We start from the raw sequence: 18,233 nt of genomic DNA on the forward strand, positions 1-18,233 counted from the left end.
CTAGAAACCTCTTCCTGCGCGGAAGTACAGTTTGTCAGACAGGTCCCGCCCCTGCCGCGCCGGGCTCGCCGCGGCTTTCTCTCCACGCTGCCCGCGGGGACCTCACGGACTCCCCAGAGCCATGGAGCCTGCGACGCTGCCGGGGACCGGATCGAGGTGCGCGCGCGCCGGCGCGGGGGGTCGAGGCGGCGGCAGGTGGCGGCCAGCGCGGGCAGCGGGGCCCCCTGGCGGGCGGGCAGCGGGCTCGGCTCCGGGCAGCCAGCCGCTCAAGGCCGGCCTGGGGGGCGGGAGGTGGGGCTCGAGGGCTGGCGCGCGGGTCGCGGCCTTCCAGGGGGAGGGCGTCGTCGCGGGGCGCCCCAACCCTCGTGGGGGCCGATGGCAGGGCCTGGTCTGGGCCGGAGGGAGCCCGTGGGAGGCCCTGCGAAGCTGGCAGCTCAGACTCCGGTCTTCCACGTCCACTTTTCTAGTATTTTCCTCCCCGTGCACTGTTGGGTCCCGTTAACTGAGCACCGAAGGTACCGGTGGTTGCCCAAAACAAGACTCTGATTTTACCTGCATTTAAGCCTCCTAGGCTCTCACCTTTGAACTCTTTCTCCTCCTCCTGATGACTGACCTGCTGGGCTGGGACTGAGTCCTGCCCAGGCTGGGCTCTGGAAGCTTCTCTGGCCATCTTTGTCTGTGGGTGTGAACTGCCCCTTAATGTGGGACAGATCCCACACCATTGGGAGCTTTGCTTGGATGGCTGAAGCCACGGCCCCCTTGGGCTATATCCTGAGAAGTGCAGGCTGCTGGAGAGTCTCAACTAAAGTTTTGGAGAGCAAGTTGTCTTTTTTCGTCTCCGTTAACCTGCTGGGGTGTCCCGAACGGTCTGGGAGATGATCCGAGGGGAGTGTGGGTAAAGGAGAGAGTGAGGGAAGGGGGTGTTTTGGCTCCTTTTTGTCCTTAAAAGTGTTTTTGTATGCTGGGGAGAAAATGCCACAGGTTGGCAACTGTCCACATGGAGGAGGATGGGTCCTGATTCAATATGGCGGCCTGGCTAGGAATTTAGCAAAGACTAATTTAGTCACTGTGATGGACAATCATGTAAAACAGTGGAGCTGAGGTGAGAAATAAATTCCTTTCTTCTTCAGACCTGCTGGAGGTGTCTGCGTCCTTCAGCTATGTACCCATTAGTGTCTTTTTTTTTTTTTTTTAACGTAAAAAAAATTGATGTACAAAACATACCACTTCACTGGCTTGGGATACAATATAAAGTTACTTCTCTTTTTTGTTTTTTAAGATTTTATTTATTTGGCAGAGAGAGAGAGAGAGAGCACGAGCAAGGGGAGCTGCAGGCAGAGGGAGAGGGAGAAGCAGTCCCCCTGCAGAACAGGGAGCCTAACTCAGGGCTCCATCCCAGGACTCTGGGATCATGACCTCAGCCAAAGGTAGAGGCTTAATGGACTGAGCCACCCTGGAGCCCCCAAGTTACTTCTCTTTTATTATTCAAAGGGACATCACTACATCAAAAACTAATGATGTACTAATTGAACATAATAATAAAAAATAAAATAAATACCTAATAAAGCAGAATGAAAATGAAAAAAAAAAGTGACATCACTTCAATCTCCCTCTTCATTTCTAAGAACTGTTTTTCCTCCTTTCGTCACCCCTCTCCCCCATGATCATTCATTTAACACCACTTAGGGAATGTATGCTACCTGCCAGGCACAGTATTAGGACCTCGGGACACAGAACAAGACAGGCGTGGTCTCTGTGCTTATGGAGTTTCATACTAAGAGTGGTAGAGAGAAAAGAGAACATAGAAGCTAGACAGTAAATACTATCAGATAGGAACAGCATCATGAACAAAGCCAAGGAGACTAAGGGGGATGGAGAGTTAGGGAGAGGGTCTCTTCATTCAGGGCTGTGTCATGGTACAAAGGTACTCTTAGAAGTGTCCCAACAGTGATTGGACCTCAGCTACCAAAAAGTCTGTTTCTCCTTGGTGTGACAGCTCTGAGGTGTGTGTTCTAGGCGAGGCAGCTTTGCCTCCTGCATCCTGTGGAGATCCAGAGATGCAGATCTAGAGAACAGCCCATCTGTGGCCGGATGAGCTTCTCTGCACCTCACTCAGTCCACTGCATTTTTTTCGTGGTGGGCTTCTGGGCGGGGGGAGGAGGAGTCTGTGCACTGTCTTCTCCGGCTTCTCCCAGCCGCAGGGCTCTCCTGTCCCACTCTTCAGTTCCTTCAGCTGCTCGTCTTCGTTCTTCAAGTCCATAGCCATCCACTCAGTCACAAGCAGGTACTTAGCAGCGAATGCCTTCTCTAAGCTGTAGATGCAGTGGTGAACAAACCAGGGCAAGTCCTCCTTCTCACGGGACTTACCTTTCAGTGGTGGGGAGACAAAAAAAAAAAAGCGATAAGCAAGTCAATGCACCATGTGAAAGGTGGTTGCTGTGGTTGCTGGGGAGAAAAATAGAACGGGGTGGGAGGGGACATGGAATGCTTGTGGGATGCAGCAGGGAGGGTTGCTCTTAATTATAGGATGACTGCAGGAGGCCTTCTGCACCACAGGGACACTACAGTAAAGACCTAAAAGAAGGGAAGCTGCCTTGCACAAGTCTGGGGGAAGAATGTTCTAGCTCAGATGAACAACCAGCACAGAGCCCCAAGGTTGCCTGTTTGGGGAACAGCAGGGAGGCTGATGTGACTGCAGCAGACAAAGCAAGGTGGAGAGGGGTGGGGAATGAGATGGAGAGGCAGCTAGAGCCCAGATTGGGTAGGGTCTTGTTGACCACTGCAAAGGCTTTGCCTGTTACTTCAAGTCAGTGGGAAGCAATTGGGGGATTTTAGGCTGATGAAGGACGTTATCTGTCTCTTGTTTTGGTAGGAGCACACTGGCTGTTGATGGGCAATAGGCTCTAGAAGGGTGGAAACAGGGGGACCAGAGAGAGTGGTATTGCAGAAGTCCAGAAAAGAGCTCATGATCAGTCCAATCTGGAAAAATCACAGAAGGCTTGACATGGAGGTGACACTTCAGCTAAGTGGTAAAGAATGGGGAGGAGTTTTCCAGACAGACAGGAGAGTGGTGCAGAGAAGGGCATGCTGGACCTTCTGGATACCCGGAGCCTAGGTGGTAAAATTGAGGTGGGGTCCCTGATTGGGAAAGGCACCCCCAATTGCCAGTTACACATTCTTTTTAAGCCCACGTGAAACATTTACAAAAATTTTACTGGGCTAAAAAGTAAATCTCGACCAGTGACAAATATTTTATACAGATGTTGTTCTCTGACCAGAGAGTAATAATATTAGAAATAAATAAAACGATAGCAAATCTCCCAACACATTTTTAAATTTGATAATCTCTTCTCCTAATTTACGGATCAAGAAGAAATAATGGTTGAACTTAGAACATGTTTAAAACTGACCAACAAAAAGAGTGGGGAGGACAACAACGCTATGAAAATGTCAGTTCTAAAACTAAGCTACACATTCAATGCAATGGCATTCTAGCTTTCAACAGAGATTTCCTAAAGACAAGGACAACTGATTTTCAAAGTCCTACAGGAGATTAAAAAACCAAGAAGAGTGTGACAATTTTGAACAATAGCAAGGTGTTGGGACCTACCTGATGGATCATGTAATGAAGACTTAAAGTTATATTTTAAGTAGAATAATATTAAGTCATTTTGGTTTTAGTAAATAAGGCTTTCTGGTTCAGGAATAGACTGAGAGAGCATCTAATGGACAGAACAGACAACCGAGGCATAAACTTGAGGAAATTAGGGCACATGGTACCTGACAGAATCATTTGAAAAAGGATGGACTGTTCAAGAAATGGTGCTGGGAAACTCGGCTCTTCAAGTGGATCCTGATTCAGTTGGGAATGCTGATCTTCAACTAATGGTGGCTTACACCGGTGCTTCTCAAACTTGAGTGTTCGTGAGAAGCACCTGGAACTTGTTGAGTTACAGATTCTCATTCAGGAAGTTTGGGTGGAGACTGAGATTCTGCATTTCTGACATGGTCTCAATTATTGACAATATCGCTAGCCTGTGAACCACGATTTGAGTAGCAACAGCTAGATCTTTAGAATACCAGCTGTTTACTTAACAAAAAGGTGATCTCAGGGCACCTGGGTGGCCAGTTGGTTAGGTGTCTGCCTTTGGCTCAGGTCATGATCTCGGAGTCCTGGAATCGAGCCCCACATCGGGCTCCTTGCTTGGCAGGGAGCCTGCTTCTAACTCTCCCTCTACCATTCCCCCCACTTGTACTCTCTGGCTCTCTCTCTCTCTCTCTCTCTCTGTTAAATAAATAAATAAATAAATCTTAAAAAAAAAGGTGATCTCAAGGATGTTTTGGCAGCTTAAGTGATGTCATCAGGGATTCTTTTCTCTCTCTGCTCTGCAGTCCTTCAGTGTGACGGCACACGCTGACCTTTTGTTCTCTTGTTGGTTACCTCATTGCCTCCTGATATCTGCTGTGATTCCAGATATCACATTTATTTTTTTAAAAGATTTTATTTATTTATTTGAGATAGAGAGCAAGAGAGGAAGCACAGTGGGGGGCAGAGGGCGAGGGAGAAGCAGGCTCTCCACTGAGCAGGGAGCCTGAAGTGGGGCTCGATCTCAGGATCCTGGGATTGTGATCTGAGCTGAAGGCAGACACTTAACCGACTGAGCCACCCAGGAGCCCCCAGATATCACATTTAAATTCCAAATAAGAAGAAAGCCCAAGGAAATATTCCCTCAACTGTCATCAGGTAGAACTGGGTCACATGGCCACTCCCAGTTGAAAGGAAGCTGGGAGAAAAAGCGTATTAGTTTCTGTTGCTGCTGTAACAAATTGCCACACAATTAGTTGCTAAAAGCCCACCAAGTTATTATTTTATAGTTCTGGAGGTCAGAAGTCCTAAAATCAAGGTGCTGGGCAGGATCCTTCCAGAGGCTGTGTGGCAGAATCCATTTCCTTGCCTTTTCCAGCTTCTAGAAGCTGCCTGCAGTCCCCTTGACTGGTGGCCCCTTATTCCATGTTCAAAGACAACAGTGTAGCATTTTCAAATCTCTGTCACTCTCTGACCTCTGCTTCTGTCCTCACATCTCCTTTTTCTTACTCAGACTTTCCTGCCTTCCTCTTGGAAGGACCTCTTACAGTGCGATTGTATTGGGTCCACCTGGATGATCCAAGATTATCTCTTCATCTCAACATCCTTAATCACATTAGCAAAGTCCCTTCTCCCATGTAAAATAACATAGTCACAGATTCCAGAGAGAATCTTGGGGAGGGGCGTTATTCTGTCTATCATAGTGTCTGCATTTCCCCCAGTGTGTATAGTGGGGAATGAATGTAGACAGAAGGGGGTCGTTGGCTTAGCCAACCAACAGTGTGTGACATCTTACCAATACGGATTTATTTCAGAGACAAGAGCACAGAAAGGATCCTGGGAAACAGGATTTCTTATCCTAATCTAGTCTGAGTTGACGTCAGTAGTCCCAATCCTTGGGGAGAAACTAAAAAGAGGATGCATTTTCTTGCTGTTCCTCTCTGGACTGTTCATGAGTGGACACTGATGAGTTGCTCTTTGTCCAGCAGGACCAGCAGGAGCCCTTGTCAGCAGAGGGAGCCCGGCTGCCCCATGCAGGAACTGAGGCTTCTCCTTTTAGGGAGCAGTGGTGCGGGAAAAAGTGCCACAGGAAACACGATTCTGGGCAAAACTGTGTTTGTGTCCAGATGTAGTGGCCAGATGGTGACGAAAGTGTGCCAGAGAATGAGCGGGGCCACGGGAGAGGGGAAGGTTGTGGTCATCGACACCCCCGACCTTTTCTCCTCCCTGTCTTGTGCCAAAGACAAGCAATACAACATCGAATGCTGCTTGGAGCTCTCTGCGCCCAGCCTCCACGCCCTGCTGCTGGTCATTCCCATCGGCCGTTATGAGGTGGAGGACCAACAGGCAGTCAGGGGCATCCACGAGTTGTTTGGAGCCGAAGCCAAGAGGTATATCATTATCGTCTTCACTCGGGAGGATGATTTGGAGGATGGCTCTCTGCAAGATTACATCAAAGGCGAGGAGTACCTCGCCGAGCTGGTTGAAAACCATGGAGGCCGATACTGCGCTCTGAACAACAAGGCAAGCGAGGAGGAGCGGGCCCGTCAGGTGAGGGGGCTCCTCTGCCAGGTCCAGAGGTTGGTGGATGAAAATGGAGGACCATATATCGTGAACTTCAGAAATGAAGGCAGCGGATTCCTGGTAAGACATTCTTAAGGTCTGCAAGGATCTTTCTTGCTAGAGCTCGTGGTGGATGATGGGCACAGATAAGGGAGGTGTGGTATTGTGTGATGGACCACAGGCTTTGTTTAAGGAGATATTTATCCATGATCTGCAAAGATGAGGCACCAGACGGTAGGGTGCTTTGAGTATTAGCCTTTGAACTTTGGACTTTATTACCAAATTAATGGATACATTTAAGTCCTTACCTAACTATATCCCTCACAGTATTGGACACACAAATGGACCCTCTCTTCCCTTGGCTTCAATACAACTACACTGTTTTTGTTTTCTTCCTCCTGCCCTTTCTGGCTACTCCAGAGATTCCCGAGCTCTCCTTGCATGGCCTCCTGAACACTGGCGTCTTCTAGGCTTTCCTCAACTCTGCCTTCCAGCTTTGAGCTCTGTCGATCGCTAATGGTTTCCAGATTCATTCCTCCAGTCCAGGCCTCTCCTCTGAATCCTACTCCCTTATCCAACTGCTATTTGACATGTCCACTCGGCTCTCGTATAGGATCTCAGACTTCATATGTCCAGACTTTTGGTTTTCCCTCTGAAATCTTTAAGACTTCTGATTTCCTCTCAACTGGGTAAATGGTCGTGCTGCTCACCATGCTCTTCGAACCTAAACCCAGAGTTCAGCTTTGCTGCCCCTACTAGCTGGCAGCTGTTATCTGAGAAGTCATCAAGTCTTGTGGGGTCGGGGTGCCTGGAACCCACCCACTTCTCTCCATCTCTGCTGCCCCCCTAGTCCGGTCCAAGCCAGCCTCGGTTCTTGCCTATCCTATCTTACGAACAACCTTCCCCTCATTCATTCTTGTGCCTTACCCTCAATCCGTTTCATACACAACAGCCAGAGTGGTATTTTATTTAATTTCTAAACCTGAACAGAAAATGTATTTGTAGCTAAGGAAGATACAAAAATTCAGGCTTTTGCCTTTGAGGAGCTTACACTTCGGTTTGAGTGACTCATGCATAAGACACAAAACAGTTCCAGATGCAGGGTAAGTAAGTGAATGTTGGTACAGAGGATTCTTAACGCAAGTGCCAGCAGAGGTAATCAAGCAATAATCCAGCGTGGGGGGTGGTGTTGGTCAGAGTGAAACTCTGAGAACTGATGAGTGTTAAGCCCAAACAGGATGGAAGTGAGAAGGAAGGCAATAATTATTGAGTACCTACTGAGTCCCAGACACATGAACGGATGAAGTCTCCACAAGCACTCTGTGTACTCATCTTCTACAGGTGAGGACCTTGAGGCGTGAGAGAACTTGTCACTCTCTTATCTCCTAGGTCTGCCCTCCCTCTCTCTCCTTTATAACCATCTGTCTCTCTCTTGAAGGCTGTCTGGAACAGGGATGTCCGCAGAGAGGATCCGGGCACAAGATGAGCTCTCTGCAATGTACCCTGAACACGACACCCTCTTGTTTAAAATGCTGCAGTGATTCTCCGCTGATCTCAGATCAAGTTCAGAATCCCTGACCTGAGCTGGTCCCTCACCCTCTAACTTGCTCTTCATGTGTTGGTCTCACTGGCCTTCCCTGTGGTCCTTGACTTGCATTCATGTCCACTCTGGAGGTTCCAACCTGTGATTTGTTTCCCCTGGACACTTCCCCTCTCCCATCTGACCATGTACCATGTCTGCTTTTGTGTATCCATCTGCCTCAGCGTGAGCTCACTTCCTCAGAGGGTCTTCCCTGCTGGCCCTTCCTTCCATCATGGCGCTCCTCACATGGCCCCACGAGTCAAGTGATTGCTGTGAATATACTTGCGGTGGTTGCCTCACCACAGACTCCTTGAGGGACGGAACCCAACCCATTTCCTTGACCCAGGATCTTACTTTTGTCATCCGTAAAACAAAGATAATAATACGTATCTCCGAGATTTCTGTGAGGAGTCAGTGAAATAAGTGCTTACAAAGTTATTTGCTAATACTTGAGATGTAAACATTCGGTGATTATCAGCTGCCATTATTATTGTTATTAGTATTGTTATGGATGTGTATAAGGTTCACATAAGTTATGGAGGCATTAAGGACTTTAACAACCCAGAGACTGACCCACTTTTAGGACTATTACCCAGAAATAAAAACATTCACATATATAAAGACGGATGTATAAGGATATTTATCATGGCATCTTTTGAAATAGTAAAGCCAGAAATAACCTGATAGTCATTACATCAGTACAGGATGTTCCATGCCCCATGCTGTGGAGCAAATAGCATCTCCTAAAAAAACGGTGTTGATCTACGCATACCGACTTGTACGGCTGTACAGCACATATTATGAAGCAGATTGCAGAACAAGATGCCTAGCAAGTCTCCCTGTGTGTTCGTATATGCCTGAGTGTATGCATATAAACTCAGAAAAATACAGAAGGGTGTATGTTAATTAGCAGCTGCTCCTTTTACAGTGAGTTAGAAATTTTAAAATTATTAATTTTTAGATCGTACATATTTGCATTGTAACAACCTTTGGCATTTAAAACACATGAAAGAATTTGAGTTGTGCTAGGTAAGATGAAAGAAGTCTGATGGTCAGAACTGCGAGGAGAAGATCCAGGGAGAGGGATGGTGGAAGGGATCCACAGCTTGGGGTAAGGCCAGGTAAGAAAGCAGAGGGAAAATTTCCTTGGCTGGCATGGTTAAAATAAAGTATTGGAAGCTTCTAGGAATAGCAGATTCATCAGGATTGTGTATCGTTTTTACCTTCTCTTTTGATTCTATGACAATTTAAATTTTGGGAGCGAGTCTGCTTTGCCAGGCAGGGGAAGGGAATACCAATTGTGTGTTTGGCTCCACTTGCCCACCTGGATGGGGAAAGTTCCAAATTTCCCTGGTTCTTATGTCAGAAGAAGCTTTATCTCTATCCTGGAGGTGCAGTGCGGGCAGAAGACACCAGAGGTGTGTGGGAGCTTCACACCCAATCTCCTCCCTTCCCCTGGTCCCTCAGATGAACATTCAGACACCAGTGGGCTATAGTTTTTTCTTCCAGGAAGTCCAGTAGCTCTTCTTAAGCCTCTAGATTTTCTCCAGGAACAGCAGAAACTCTGGAAGACTTTGAAACGAATTGCCATTACTATTGGGGACTGGGGAGAAGGAAAGTTGGAGCTTCAGGCTCAATGCCTTGGTTAGATGGCATTTGTGGGGCTCCTCTGAGCAAGAACAAGACCCATCTTCATACTTCTGGCAAGCCTGTTGTGGTGACAGCAGTGGGGTCTTAAGATCTACTGTCATTGTGGACGGGTCTACAGAAGCCAACAAGGAACATGACCATGGCCTTGATTTGACCACAGCCTCCTCATCAAATTACTCTGAATTATATACTTGTATCTCCATTTCTTTACTTTGCGAAAAGATGAAATTTTAGGTCCCTGTGCATCATTTTCCCCTTTATTTTCTAGGATTGTGTGAATGAAGCCACGTCTCAGAAGGAGGACAAGCCACATGGTAAGATGATCCTTAAAAATGTTAAGCTTACAGCTGTATCCTTTTGAATGCATCATGCATCAAAATGAAGTGGAGAAATTAGATAAGTAGGAACAAAGATGTACTCTGGAGGCCTAGCTCAGGTTGGTGTCCACAGCCTATCCCCCAGGGAACTCTTAACACTTGGGAGTAGGTTCTGGACATGGTGTGGGTGTCCTGGGCCTTCCCTGAAATGTTATGGAGGTGGGCTCGCTTTTCGTGGCTTCTTCCCCGACTCAGCCTTGTCTTTCTGGCCCTGGATCCAGAACTATATGATGTTGACTCCCCCTGGGAAAGCAGTAATCATCTTCATGGATAACACTCATTTGTAGAATTCAGTGGTGGAGGTCAGGATCCGTGTAATGATTGCCATTAATGATACATCCTGCACACTGCACAAGTCAGTTTGTATAGATCCACCTCATTCTGTTTAGTAGGTGCAATTTTGTCCACGGTAAGGGCGTACATGACTAATTCAACCATCCCTTTACTGATGGACTTTCAGGTTATTTCTGGACCAGCTCTGTGCAAGAACTGAATATTCAGCAGTGAATAAGATAGATGAGTTCTCTGTCCTCATAGAACTCCCCCAAATAATAATGATAATAGTTATTATTAGTTCAATTTTAGTGATAATAATCACAATTAACATTACGTACTGTAAAAATATATAAATAATTCAATCTTTCCCACATATAACATAATTCTCATAATAACCATACACATATATTCCTCTTAACAGCCCTATGAAGAGGGTGGTATTATCATTATTCTCATTTACAGATGAGTAAACTTAGCCCGAAATATGTGAACTCAGGCAGAAGTAGGGATTTAAAATTCTGTTGATGTCCTTCAGTCAAGACCTCCAGGAACTTTCGTGTTATGTCCCCAAATGATCCTCGTGGCCCTGAGGAAATAGCATGCCATGGGGAGCCACAGGGTATCTCAGAATGAGGGCATTGGAAGGGACTTTTGATAGGATGCAGACTTGTATGAGGTGATTTGGGGGAAAGTCGGAGCTTTTGAAGGCAACATAAGAAGGATGGTGCATCCTTCTTATGGCGCAACATCAGGTGCAGAAGGATGCGCCATCACTGGTGTTTCAGTGGCTTTCTTTGAAGGATGTTCATTCCATCTCCCAGACCTGCGGCTCAGACACCCAGGGACGGCTCAGACACCACCTCCCAGACCTGCGGCGCATAGCGCCCAGGATGCCTCAGACTCTGAATGTTCCCTGGAGTGGCTGACTCTGCCATTTGCTCAGCCTGTAGGTCTGGTGCTGACCTCGGATTGAGGAGACGTGGTGGGGCCACGGCATGAGGGCAGGGATAGTTTTGGGGCACAGGTCTCTACAGCCATTTATTGAGGTACAGTTAACAGAGTAAAATGCACAAATCTTAAGTGTATTAGCTCAATGACTTTTTACATATCTGCACATATGTGATCACCATGTAGATAAAGATCTGGAGCATTTCCATCACCTCACAAGTTTCTGCTGGGTCTCCCCAAAGGGAACTGAATCCAGACTTCTGGGAACATAGACTAATTTTGTCTGCTCTTGAACTTCATAGAGTGGGACCCGATAGCGTGTGGTTTTGTGTCTGGCTTCTTTCATTTAGCATGCTTTGGAGATCCATGCATGTTGCATATCAATAGTTCATTCATCCACTCATTCTTTCGTTTTGTTTTGGTTTGGTTTTTTTTTTATTGCTGAGTAGTATAACATTTTATAAATATACTACCAAGGGGCATTTTATTTTATTTTATTCATTTATTTTTTTTGAAGGGACATCTTAAACTCAGATTCTCCCTTGTCCTGCTTTAGCCCATGGACTTCATGGCCCAGGCACTTACCTTTGGTAGTAAAATGAAAGGAACTCTAAGGACCAAGAGCACTAAAGGCCAAGTTTAACATTTTCACGTTCCTGGGAAATCTGGAGCGTTTTACGTCTCTCTTCATTTATTCATGGCCCCTTTTGTGGCTTTTACTCGGGGAGGTAGCTTCTGACTGGGACTAGAGTTCTGCTGCTCAGAACACTACGGGCATTCTCTGTAAAAACGGACAAGAATGAGAAAGCATAGAACCTGTCCACATCTCTGCATTCAGCTGCAAGGAGAGACTCTGAATTTGCTCTTTTGTTCCTCCCAGGGCAAGAGGAGGAGCAGCTTCAGGCCCCAGGATGCGAGCCGAGCCCTGGGCCGTCGGAACTGAAGGTCTTGCTTGTGGGCAGGCGTGGAGCTGGGAAGAGTACAGTCGGGAACTGCCTTCTGGGGAAGCGAGAGTTTGAGACCAAATTCAGCGAAGAGTCAGTCACCCAGAGGTTTGTGTCTGGGAGCAGAATCTGGAGAGAGAGGAACGTTGTGATCCTTGATACTCCAGACATCTCGTCTTCAAAGGGCATTAAAGTGGAGCTCCAGAGACATGCCTTTGGGCGCCCCCATGCCTTCCTGCTGGTGACGCCTCTGGGCTCCTTCGCCGAGAAAGATGAGGCGGTACTCGACGCCATCCGGCGCAGTTTTGGAGAGAAATTCGTGCAGTACCTGATCATTCTCCTCACCAGGAAAGAAGACCTAGGGGATCAGGATCTACACATGTTCCTGAAAAACAGAAATAAAGCTCTCTACAAGCTCATCAAGGAGTGCAAAGACCGGTTCTGCGTCTTCAACTACCGAGTGACGGGGGAAGAAGAACAGCACCAGGTGGACAAGCTTCTGGAAACAGTTGAGAGTATGGTGCAGCACAATGGGGGCAGGCCCTGCAGCTTCAGAGGGGAAGGTACACGGTGTCTAAAACCATTTTCGAGATGCTTTCAGAAACTAGATATGAAATATACGAGAAGGGTGGAGAGAAGATAGAAAGGACAGGTCCAGTCTACTGACTAACTTTTCTCTTTCTCCAAGGTTACTGAAGTTATGTGCCTTTCCATGCACATAACTGTCTTTAATTCTCTCTGACCCTTCTCCCCTCTCTCCAACTGGATGGTGAAGGTCTTGAGGGAAGGAAATGAGCTTTTTCCAATCTCTTCTTTTCCCCACTGTGTGTCTGTTGCCCAGGGCTCAAGACTCAGTGCTGGTGATGACATAGATAGTTCTGGACCGTTGGTTTGATTTTCTCTTTCTTTTAAGCCCGCTCTGACACTCCCTCTCTCTTTCTCCCTCTCTTGACTTCTTGGTTCTTTACTCTTCTCTTTTTGGAGAGGGGAGGCCATTTTGAAGAGAGAAGGATGAGGACTGGGAGCCTGAATCCTCACATGGCACTAGATGGGTTTCTTAGCCCAGTCACACTACCCACGGCTTTAGCGGAAGTCCCCATGCCCTCAGGGCTACACGCTCTATTGCCCTGAGCTGAGATTCTTCCAGGTCAGCATGACTCACCCCTTTGTCTTCACTTCAAATGCCCTCCCCTGAGAAGAACACGGACTCAAAGGAGTGTATCTGTTTATGAGCCCTTTCATAGTCAGCACGGAGGGCCAGGTGCTGGGGGGCCTCCTCAAGAAGTATAGACATGCAGGAAGGTCAGGAGAGGCTGTGTGGGGAAAGCCCAATTTGAAATGGGCTTTGGAGAATGGGCAGGGTTTGGGTGGCTGTCAGTAAGCTGGAAGACGTTGCAGAGAATACTCCAGCAATCGGAAGCAAGGAGGTGGGACTAAGCCTATTGCCAACGGAGTGGCCATGATGGAAATGGAGGGTTCATGCCCCTGCCCGACGTGGGATGGGGATTATAGACCAGATCACAGAGGTTCTTGAGAACCACCCCCTCTGAGGATGTGGAAGCAGGGACTGAAATTGTGACAAATATGGGACTATTGGAAGATGAATCTTTAAGCATAGCTATGAGATTGGGGGTTCAGGATAAGCAATCCAATAATTTCCCCTGGAAGGAAGAGCACAGGGTAGGCTTTCCTCCCTCTTTGTTTTAAGGTGGATATGGGTAACTTGGCAAAGAATGTATAATTGAGAGAACTGTGAAAAGGCCAGCGTGGAAGAGAAAGACCACAGTACAAGTGCAGAGTTGTAAGGAGCCCCCACTAACACCCATTGCAAGGTCGCTAGCATCTGTCATTCCATTTTAAGGGACATCTGTTCTCCATCATCACTACACAAAACAGTGTGAGTGTACCTTCATTCTTACAACCACGAGGTGCCTTTCGACTCATCAATGAAAGACAACTCAGTTTAGTGTGGTTTTAATGAGAAATGAATTTTTGGTGATCCAAATGAAGGAACTAGGAATCTGTCAATGATATATGTAGTTGCTTTTTCATGAAAAGTCAATTCTGTGGAATAATTTTTCAAATCCATCAAGGAGATTTTGCTGCAGTTAGCATTGGCTAGCAACGGGAAGACATCGAGATGTGGGGGCTGGACGCAGCTGAGCGGGTGATGGGTAATAAAGCCAGCGACACTCACAGGGTGCCAGGGAGTCAGGGAAGTTACCAGAAGGAGGGAGTGAATTCAGAGATAGAAACAGTGCCATGTCATGGATGAGCACGGGGCAGAGATGGTGGTCCAAGTCATGCTTCTGGTTCTCAGAGCGAGTGCCCGGAACCGTGCTTGGGGATAGAGCTGCCGGGTGAGAGGGTGGCCAGGGTGCTCTCTGGGCATCCTCTGCCATGACGTCTGGCAGCACTTTGAAAGCTGCACCCAGGTCAGCTCGTGGCCACCAATCTTTCCTGCTTTCTTTTCGACAGATGCCCTGAGCATTGTCCTGGTGGGGAGGAGCGGCACTGGGAAGAGCGCCACCGGGAACACCATTCTTGGGAACCCCGACTTCCGCTCTCAGTTCCAAGCACAGCCAGTCACCCAGACGTGCCAGAGCAGCAAGAGGATGTGGGGCAGGCTGCAGGTGGTGGTTGTGGACACGCCCTTGCTCTGCCTGATGACCAGTGCCGAGGAGGGTCCGTTCCCACTGGAGGAGGAGGTCAGACGCTGTTTGTCCTGCTGTGAAGAAGGGAACAAGGTTCTGGTCCTGGTGTTCCAGCTGGGACGGTTCACTCCAGAGGACAAAAGGGCGGTGCAGGACTTGGAGAACATCTTCGGAGAGGAAGTTTTGAAGTACACGATCGTGCTGTTCACTCGGAAGGAGGACCTCGAGTCAGGGGACCTTAGAGACTATGTCCAGAATACAGATAACAAAACTCTTAAGAACATCATTAAAAGGTGTGGGGGGCGAGTCTGTGCTTTTAATAACAGAGAAACGGGCCAAGCCAGGGAAAACCAGGCAGTAGAGCTTCTGAAAATGGCTGATGAGCTGATAAAGAGCCATGGAGGGGAGGGGTACCCCCACGAATGGGAGAAAGTCAGCAAAATCATTAAAAATGCCCAGGAAAAGCCCAAGTCCACCAATTTACTGAAGAATTTAAAAGAGATTTTATCATAGGCAGCTGACGTGCCTGGGGGTCTCTCTAAGGTAGAGACACCCTCACTTGGGGACGGGGTGTGGTAGGACTGCTGGGATGGGAGGAGGCTCCAGGACGCTGGAGGCTTGGCAGGTGCATGCAGCTCAGTCTGTGCTGCTGCAGCTTTTTGTGGGTAAATGAATCATCAGGCTCGGCAGGGGATTGATTCTAAAGGAGAAAGAAGAAATTAGGTGGGGAAATTTGGAAAGAAGCTTCAGAGCTTGGGTGGTTTGGGGGGTCAAAATTAAGTCACATGAATCACCATGCCTGTGTATGTAGATTGGCATCAGGACAGACACTGCGACCAAGGCCAAGGCCAGCCTGCCGTCAAATACAGAGACCTACCCAAGGATCAGGGGATCCGGATCCATGAGAGCAGAGCCGTGAGCAGTGTCCCCGCCAACTCCTGGCATGGCAGAATGGAGAAGCCAGACTCATGTGGGTCTCCACATGCCCCGGACTGCTTGCCCGGCCTGCTGCGTGCCCCCCGCTTCCCCCCAGGGCTGCCTTGGCACCATTGGATAGGACTCAGGGCCAGCATGTCCCTTTCCTTACAGGGTGGCTATTCCAAGCCTGAATAGAAATTGGGACCCAGTCTACTCTTCTTTCTTGTCCCTTAGGAAATGAACATGAGTCTGGGAGGTTTTAAAAGACTTTATTGCTAACCATCGCAGTGAAATAGAGTAGAACAAAAATCAGACACATGGTGAAATGGCCAATTAGCCAATTGGTGCTTGCCAGTTGGCTAATTGGTGATTAGCCCATTTTGCAAAGTTCCAGAATTCTAAGTAGAAGTCTAGATCACCTCTAGAAAAGTTTATCGAAAACTCCTTTGCACTGGGTGATGGACACTGGGGAGGGTATGTGTTGTAATGAGCACTGGGTATTGTATGAGACTGATGAATCACTGACCTGTAGCCCTGAGACAAATGATACATTATATGTTAATTAATTGAATTTAAATAAATAGGTACACAAAATTTTTAAAAAAGAACACTCCTTTGCACTTTTCTCCTTTTTTAATCCCTGAGGGTTCGAAATTAGGGTAAAGCTCATAGAACTCAAGTAATAATGTCTTGACCACACTAAGGGCTTATTGTGTCTTATGTCAGGAAGTCCAAGGGGAGGCAGTCCGAGGCTGGTGTGGCCTCCACGCTTACGATCACTTCTCGGGTCCAGGTATGGTGGTTTCTGCCGAGGCCGAGCAGATGGTATTGAGGGCTGCCTGGTTCGGGCGATATACGAGGCGAGAACTATGGCGTCTTCTCCCAGCTAAGCGCGGTCAGATGTTATCACTATTAACCATTTTGTGTATGCTTTGAGGACAGGATCTATGTAATCTGCTTTTGTTTTTTCAAATTATCCATTGCCTTCAAGTTTAACCCATTTATCAGAGCATGGACTGTCACCATTAATATGTTGTACTCTCCATAACCCTGAATATGACAAATTCTGGATAATGTGTGTATAAATATATTGGGTTGAATGAAATAATAAAGGTGAATTATTTTATAAACTCACATCCTCCTGGTTGCTATTTTTCTGACTTGGAGGAAGAGCCCGCCTCCATGGAGAGGCCATGCAGATGTTTATAGACACCCTGACTCTGGTGAGGTTTTTGCATCTTTGGTGCATGAGGACCTTCAGAGTGGGTGACAGCCACTTCTTTACTGGGTGTCTGCCAGCTCAGGAATCCCCCACTCCAGGCATTTCACTGTGGCAAGGACAAATAAATTAGAACCAGGAGCATGGGAGGAATAAAGTCTGGAGGGCATTTTGTGCCTCTTTCCAGAGCTTCCCTTCTGTTGGAAGGTAGGCACAAAGCCCAGTGCCCTACCCATGGTTGAGCAGGTGGCATTGGGACCTGCATGAGGCAGGGGATGTGTGGGCTAAGCCATGCGACATTTTCTCCCAGGTAGGACCTAACATCCATCCCCACTTTCCTTTAGGACCACGCTTGAGGGGCTGGACAACACTGCTGTGTCAGTTCCCCCAAGGGGCACAGGCTGGGAGTTAGGAGTGCAAGAGGTTTCCCCAGGGGCAGGGGACGAAGTAATGACTGTTAAAGACTAAAGAGGAAGCAGAATCGGGCTGAGAGAGCTTTCACACTGCAATGCAGATCTGACACTTGCCAAAGGGAAGGGGTCCGGTGCTGCCTGGGTAGGGAGAGTAGCACCCTCGACAAGTCGGCTCCGTCTGAATAGGGAGTTCTAGGGCAAAGACTGACGCATAGCAACGATATCCTGCATTGGGTGGATGCTGGCGGCTCCTCGGTGCTCAGCCCTTGGCTAAGGGCTGCCTGGGAAGGGTATGGCTTTGGCCCAGAAGCTGAAGTGGGTCCTGAAAGTGTTGCAGCTGGAGATTGCCAGCTAACTGCCCTCCTTGGAGGAGAGTGGAAGTTTTCCTTTCTTTTTCTTTTTTAAATGCTGTACGTTAGATCCCCGGAAGTTATTCATCTTATAGCTGGGAGTTTGCACATTTAGACTAACATCTCTCACCCCTCCACACCCCCAACTAGCCCCCCAAAACCACCATCCTACTCTCTGTTTCTATGAGTTAGAGTTTTTTGGATTCCGTGTGTAAGAGAGATCATAGAGTATTTGTCTTACTCTCTCTGACTTATTTCACTGAGCATAATGCCCTCAAGATCCATCCATGCTGACACAAAGGACAGGATTTCCTTTTTTTTTTTTTTTTTATGGCTGAAGAATATTCCATTGTCGATATATACCACATCTTCTTTATCCATTCATCTGTTGATGGACACTGAGGTTGTTTCCATGTCTTGGCTATCGTGAATAATGCTGCAATGAACAGGGTAAGGGGTGCCGATATCCTTCAACACCTGATTTCATTTTCTTTGGATATACACCCAGAAGTAGGATTGATGGATCATATGGTAGTTGTCTTTTTAATTTCTTTTTTTTTTTTTAAAGATTTTTTTTATTTTAAGTAATTTCTACACCCAACATGGGGCTTGAACCTGATGACTCCGAGATTTAAGAATTCCACACCCTACCAATTGAGCCAGCCAGGCATCCCTATTTTTAATTTCTTGAAGATTCATACACTGTTTTCTTCAGTGGCTGCACCAATTTACATTCCCACCAACAGTGTATAGG

At 47.4% G+C, this 18,233-nt stretch overlaps 1 protein-coding gene across 3 annotated transcripts; it reads left to right on the forward strand.

Annotated features, from left to right (window-relative positions):
• The first annotated feature begins 23 nt into the window (after positions 1-23).
• On the forward strand, positions 24-16,537 carry GIMAP8 (GTPase, IMAP family member 8). 3 transcript variants are annotated; one of them, XM_035021372.1, is made up of 5 exons: positions 24-156; positions 5,575-6,229; positions 9,649-9,694; positions 11,862-12,488; positions 14,404-16,537. In XM_035021372.1, exons 1-5 carry the CDS (start codon positions 122-124, stop codon positions 15,090-15,092), a joined length of 2,052 nt encoding a protein of 683 aa, XP_034877263.1. In that variant the 5' UTR covers positions 24-121; the 3' UTR covers positions 15,093-16,537. The 3 variants fall into 3 exon arrangements, with proteins under 3 accessions (XP_034877263.1, XP_034877262.1, XP_034877261.1); XM_035021371.1 differs by having other exon boundaries at positions 26-156; positions 5,572-6,229; XM_035021370.1 differs by lacking the exon at positions 24-156 and having other exon boundaries at positions 4,610-6,229.
• Positions 16,538-18,233: the final 1,696 nt, after the last annotated feature.

The sequence above is a fragment of the Mirounga leonina genome, unplaced genomic scaffold (assembly GCF_011800145.1).
Source record: "Mirounga leonina isolate KUSES-001 unplaced genomic scaffold, KU_Mleo_1.0 Mir_174, whole genome shotgun sequence".
Classification (NCBI taxonomy): domain Eukaryota; kingdom Metazoa; phylum Chordata; class Mammalia; order Carnivora; family Phocidae; genus Mirounga; species Mirounga leonina.

Coding starts and splice junctions, on each gene's coding strand:
- GIMAP8 (XM_035021370.1), top strand. CDS start 5,504: ATGCATTTTCTTGCTGTTCCTCTCTGGACTGTTCATGAGTGGACACTG. Junction 6,230..9,648: donor ATGAAGGCAGCGGATTCCTG/GTAAGACATTCT, acceptor TTTATTTTCTAG/GATTGTGTGAATGAAGCCAC. Junction 9,695..11,861: donor GAAGGAGGACAAGCCACATG/GTAAGATGATCC, acceptor TGTTCCTCCCAG/GGCAAGAGGAGGAGCAGCTT.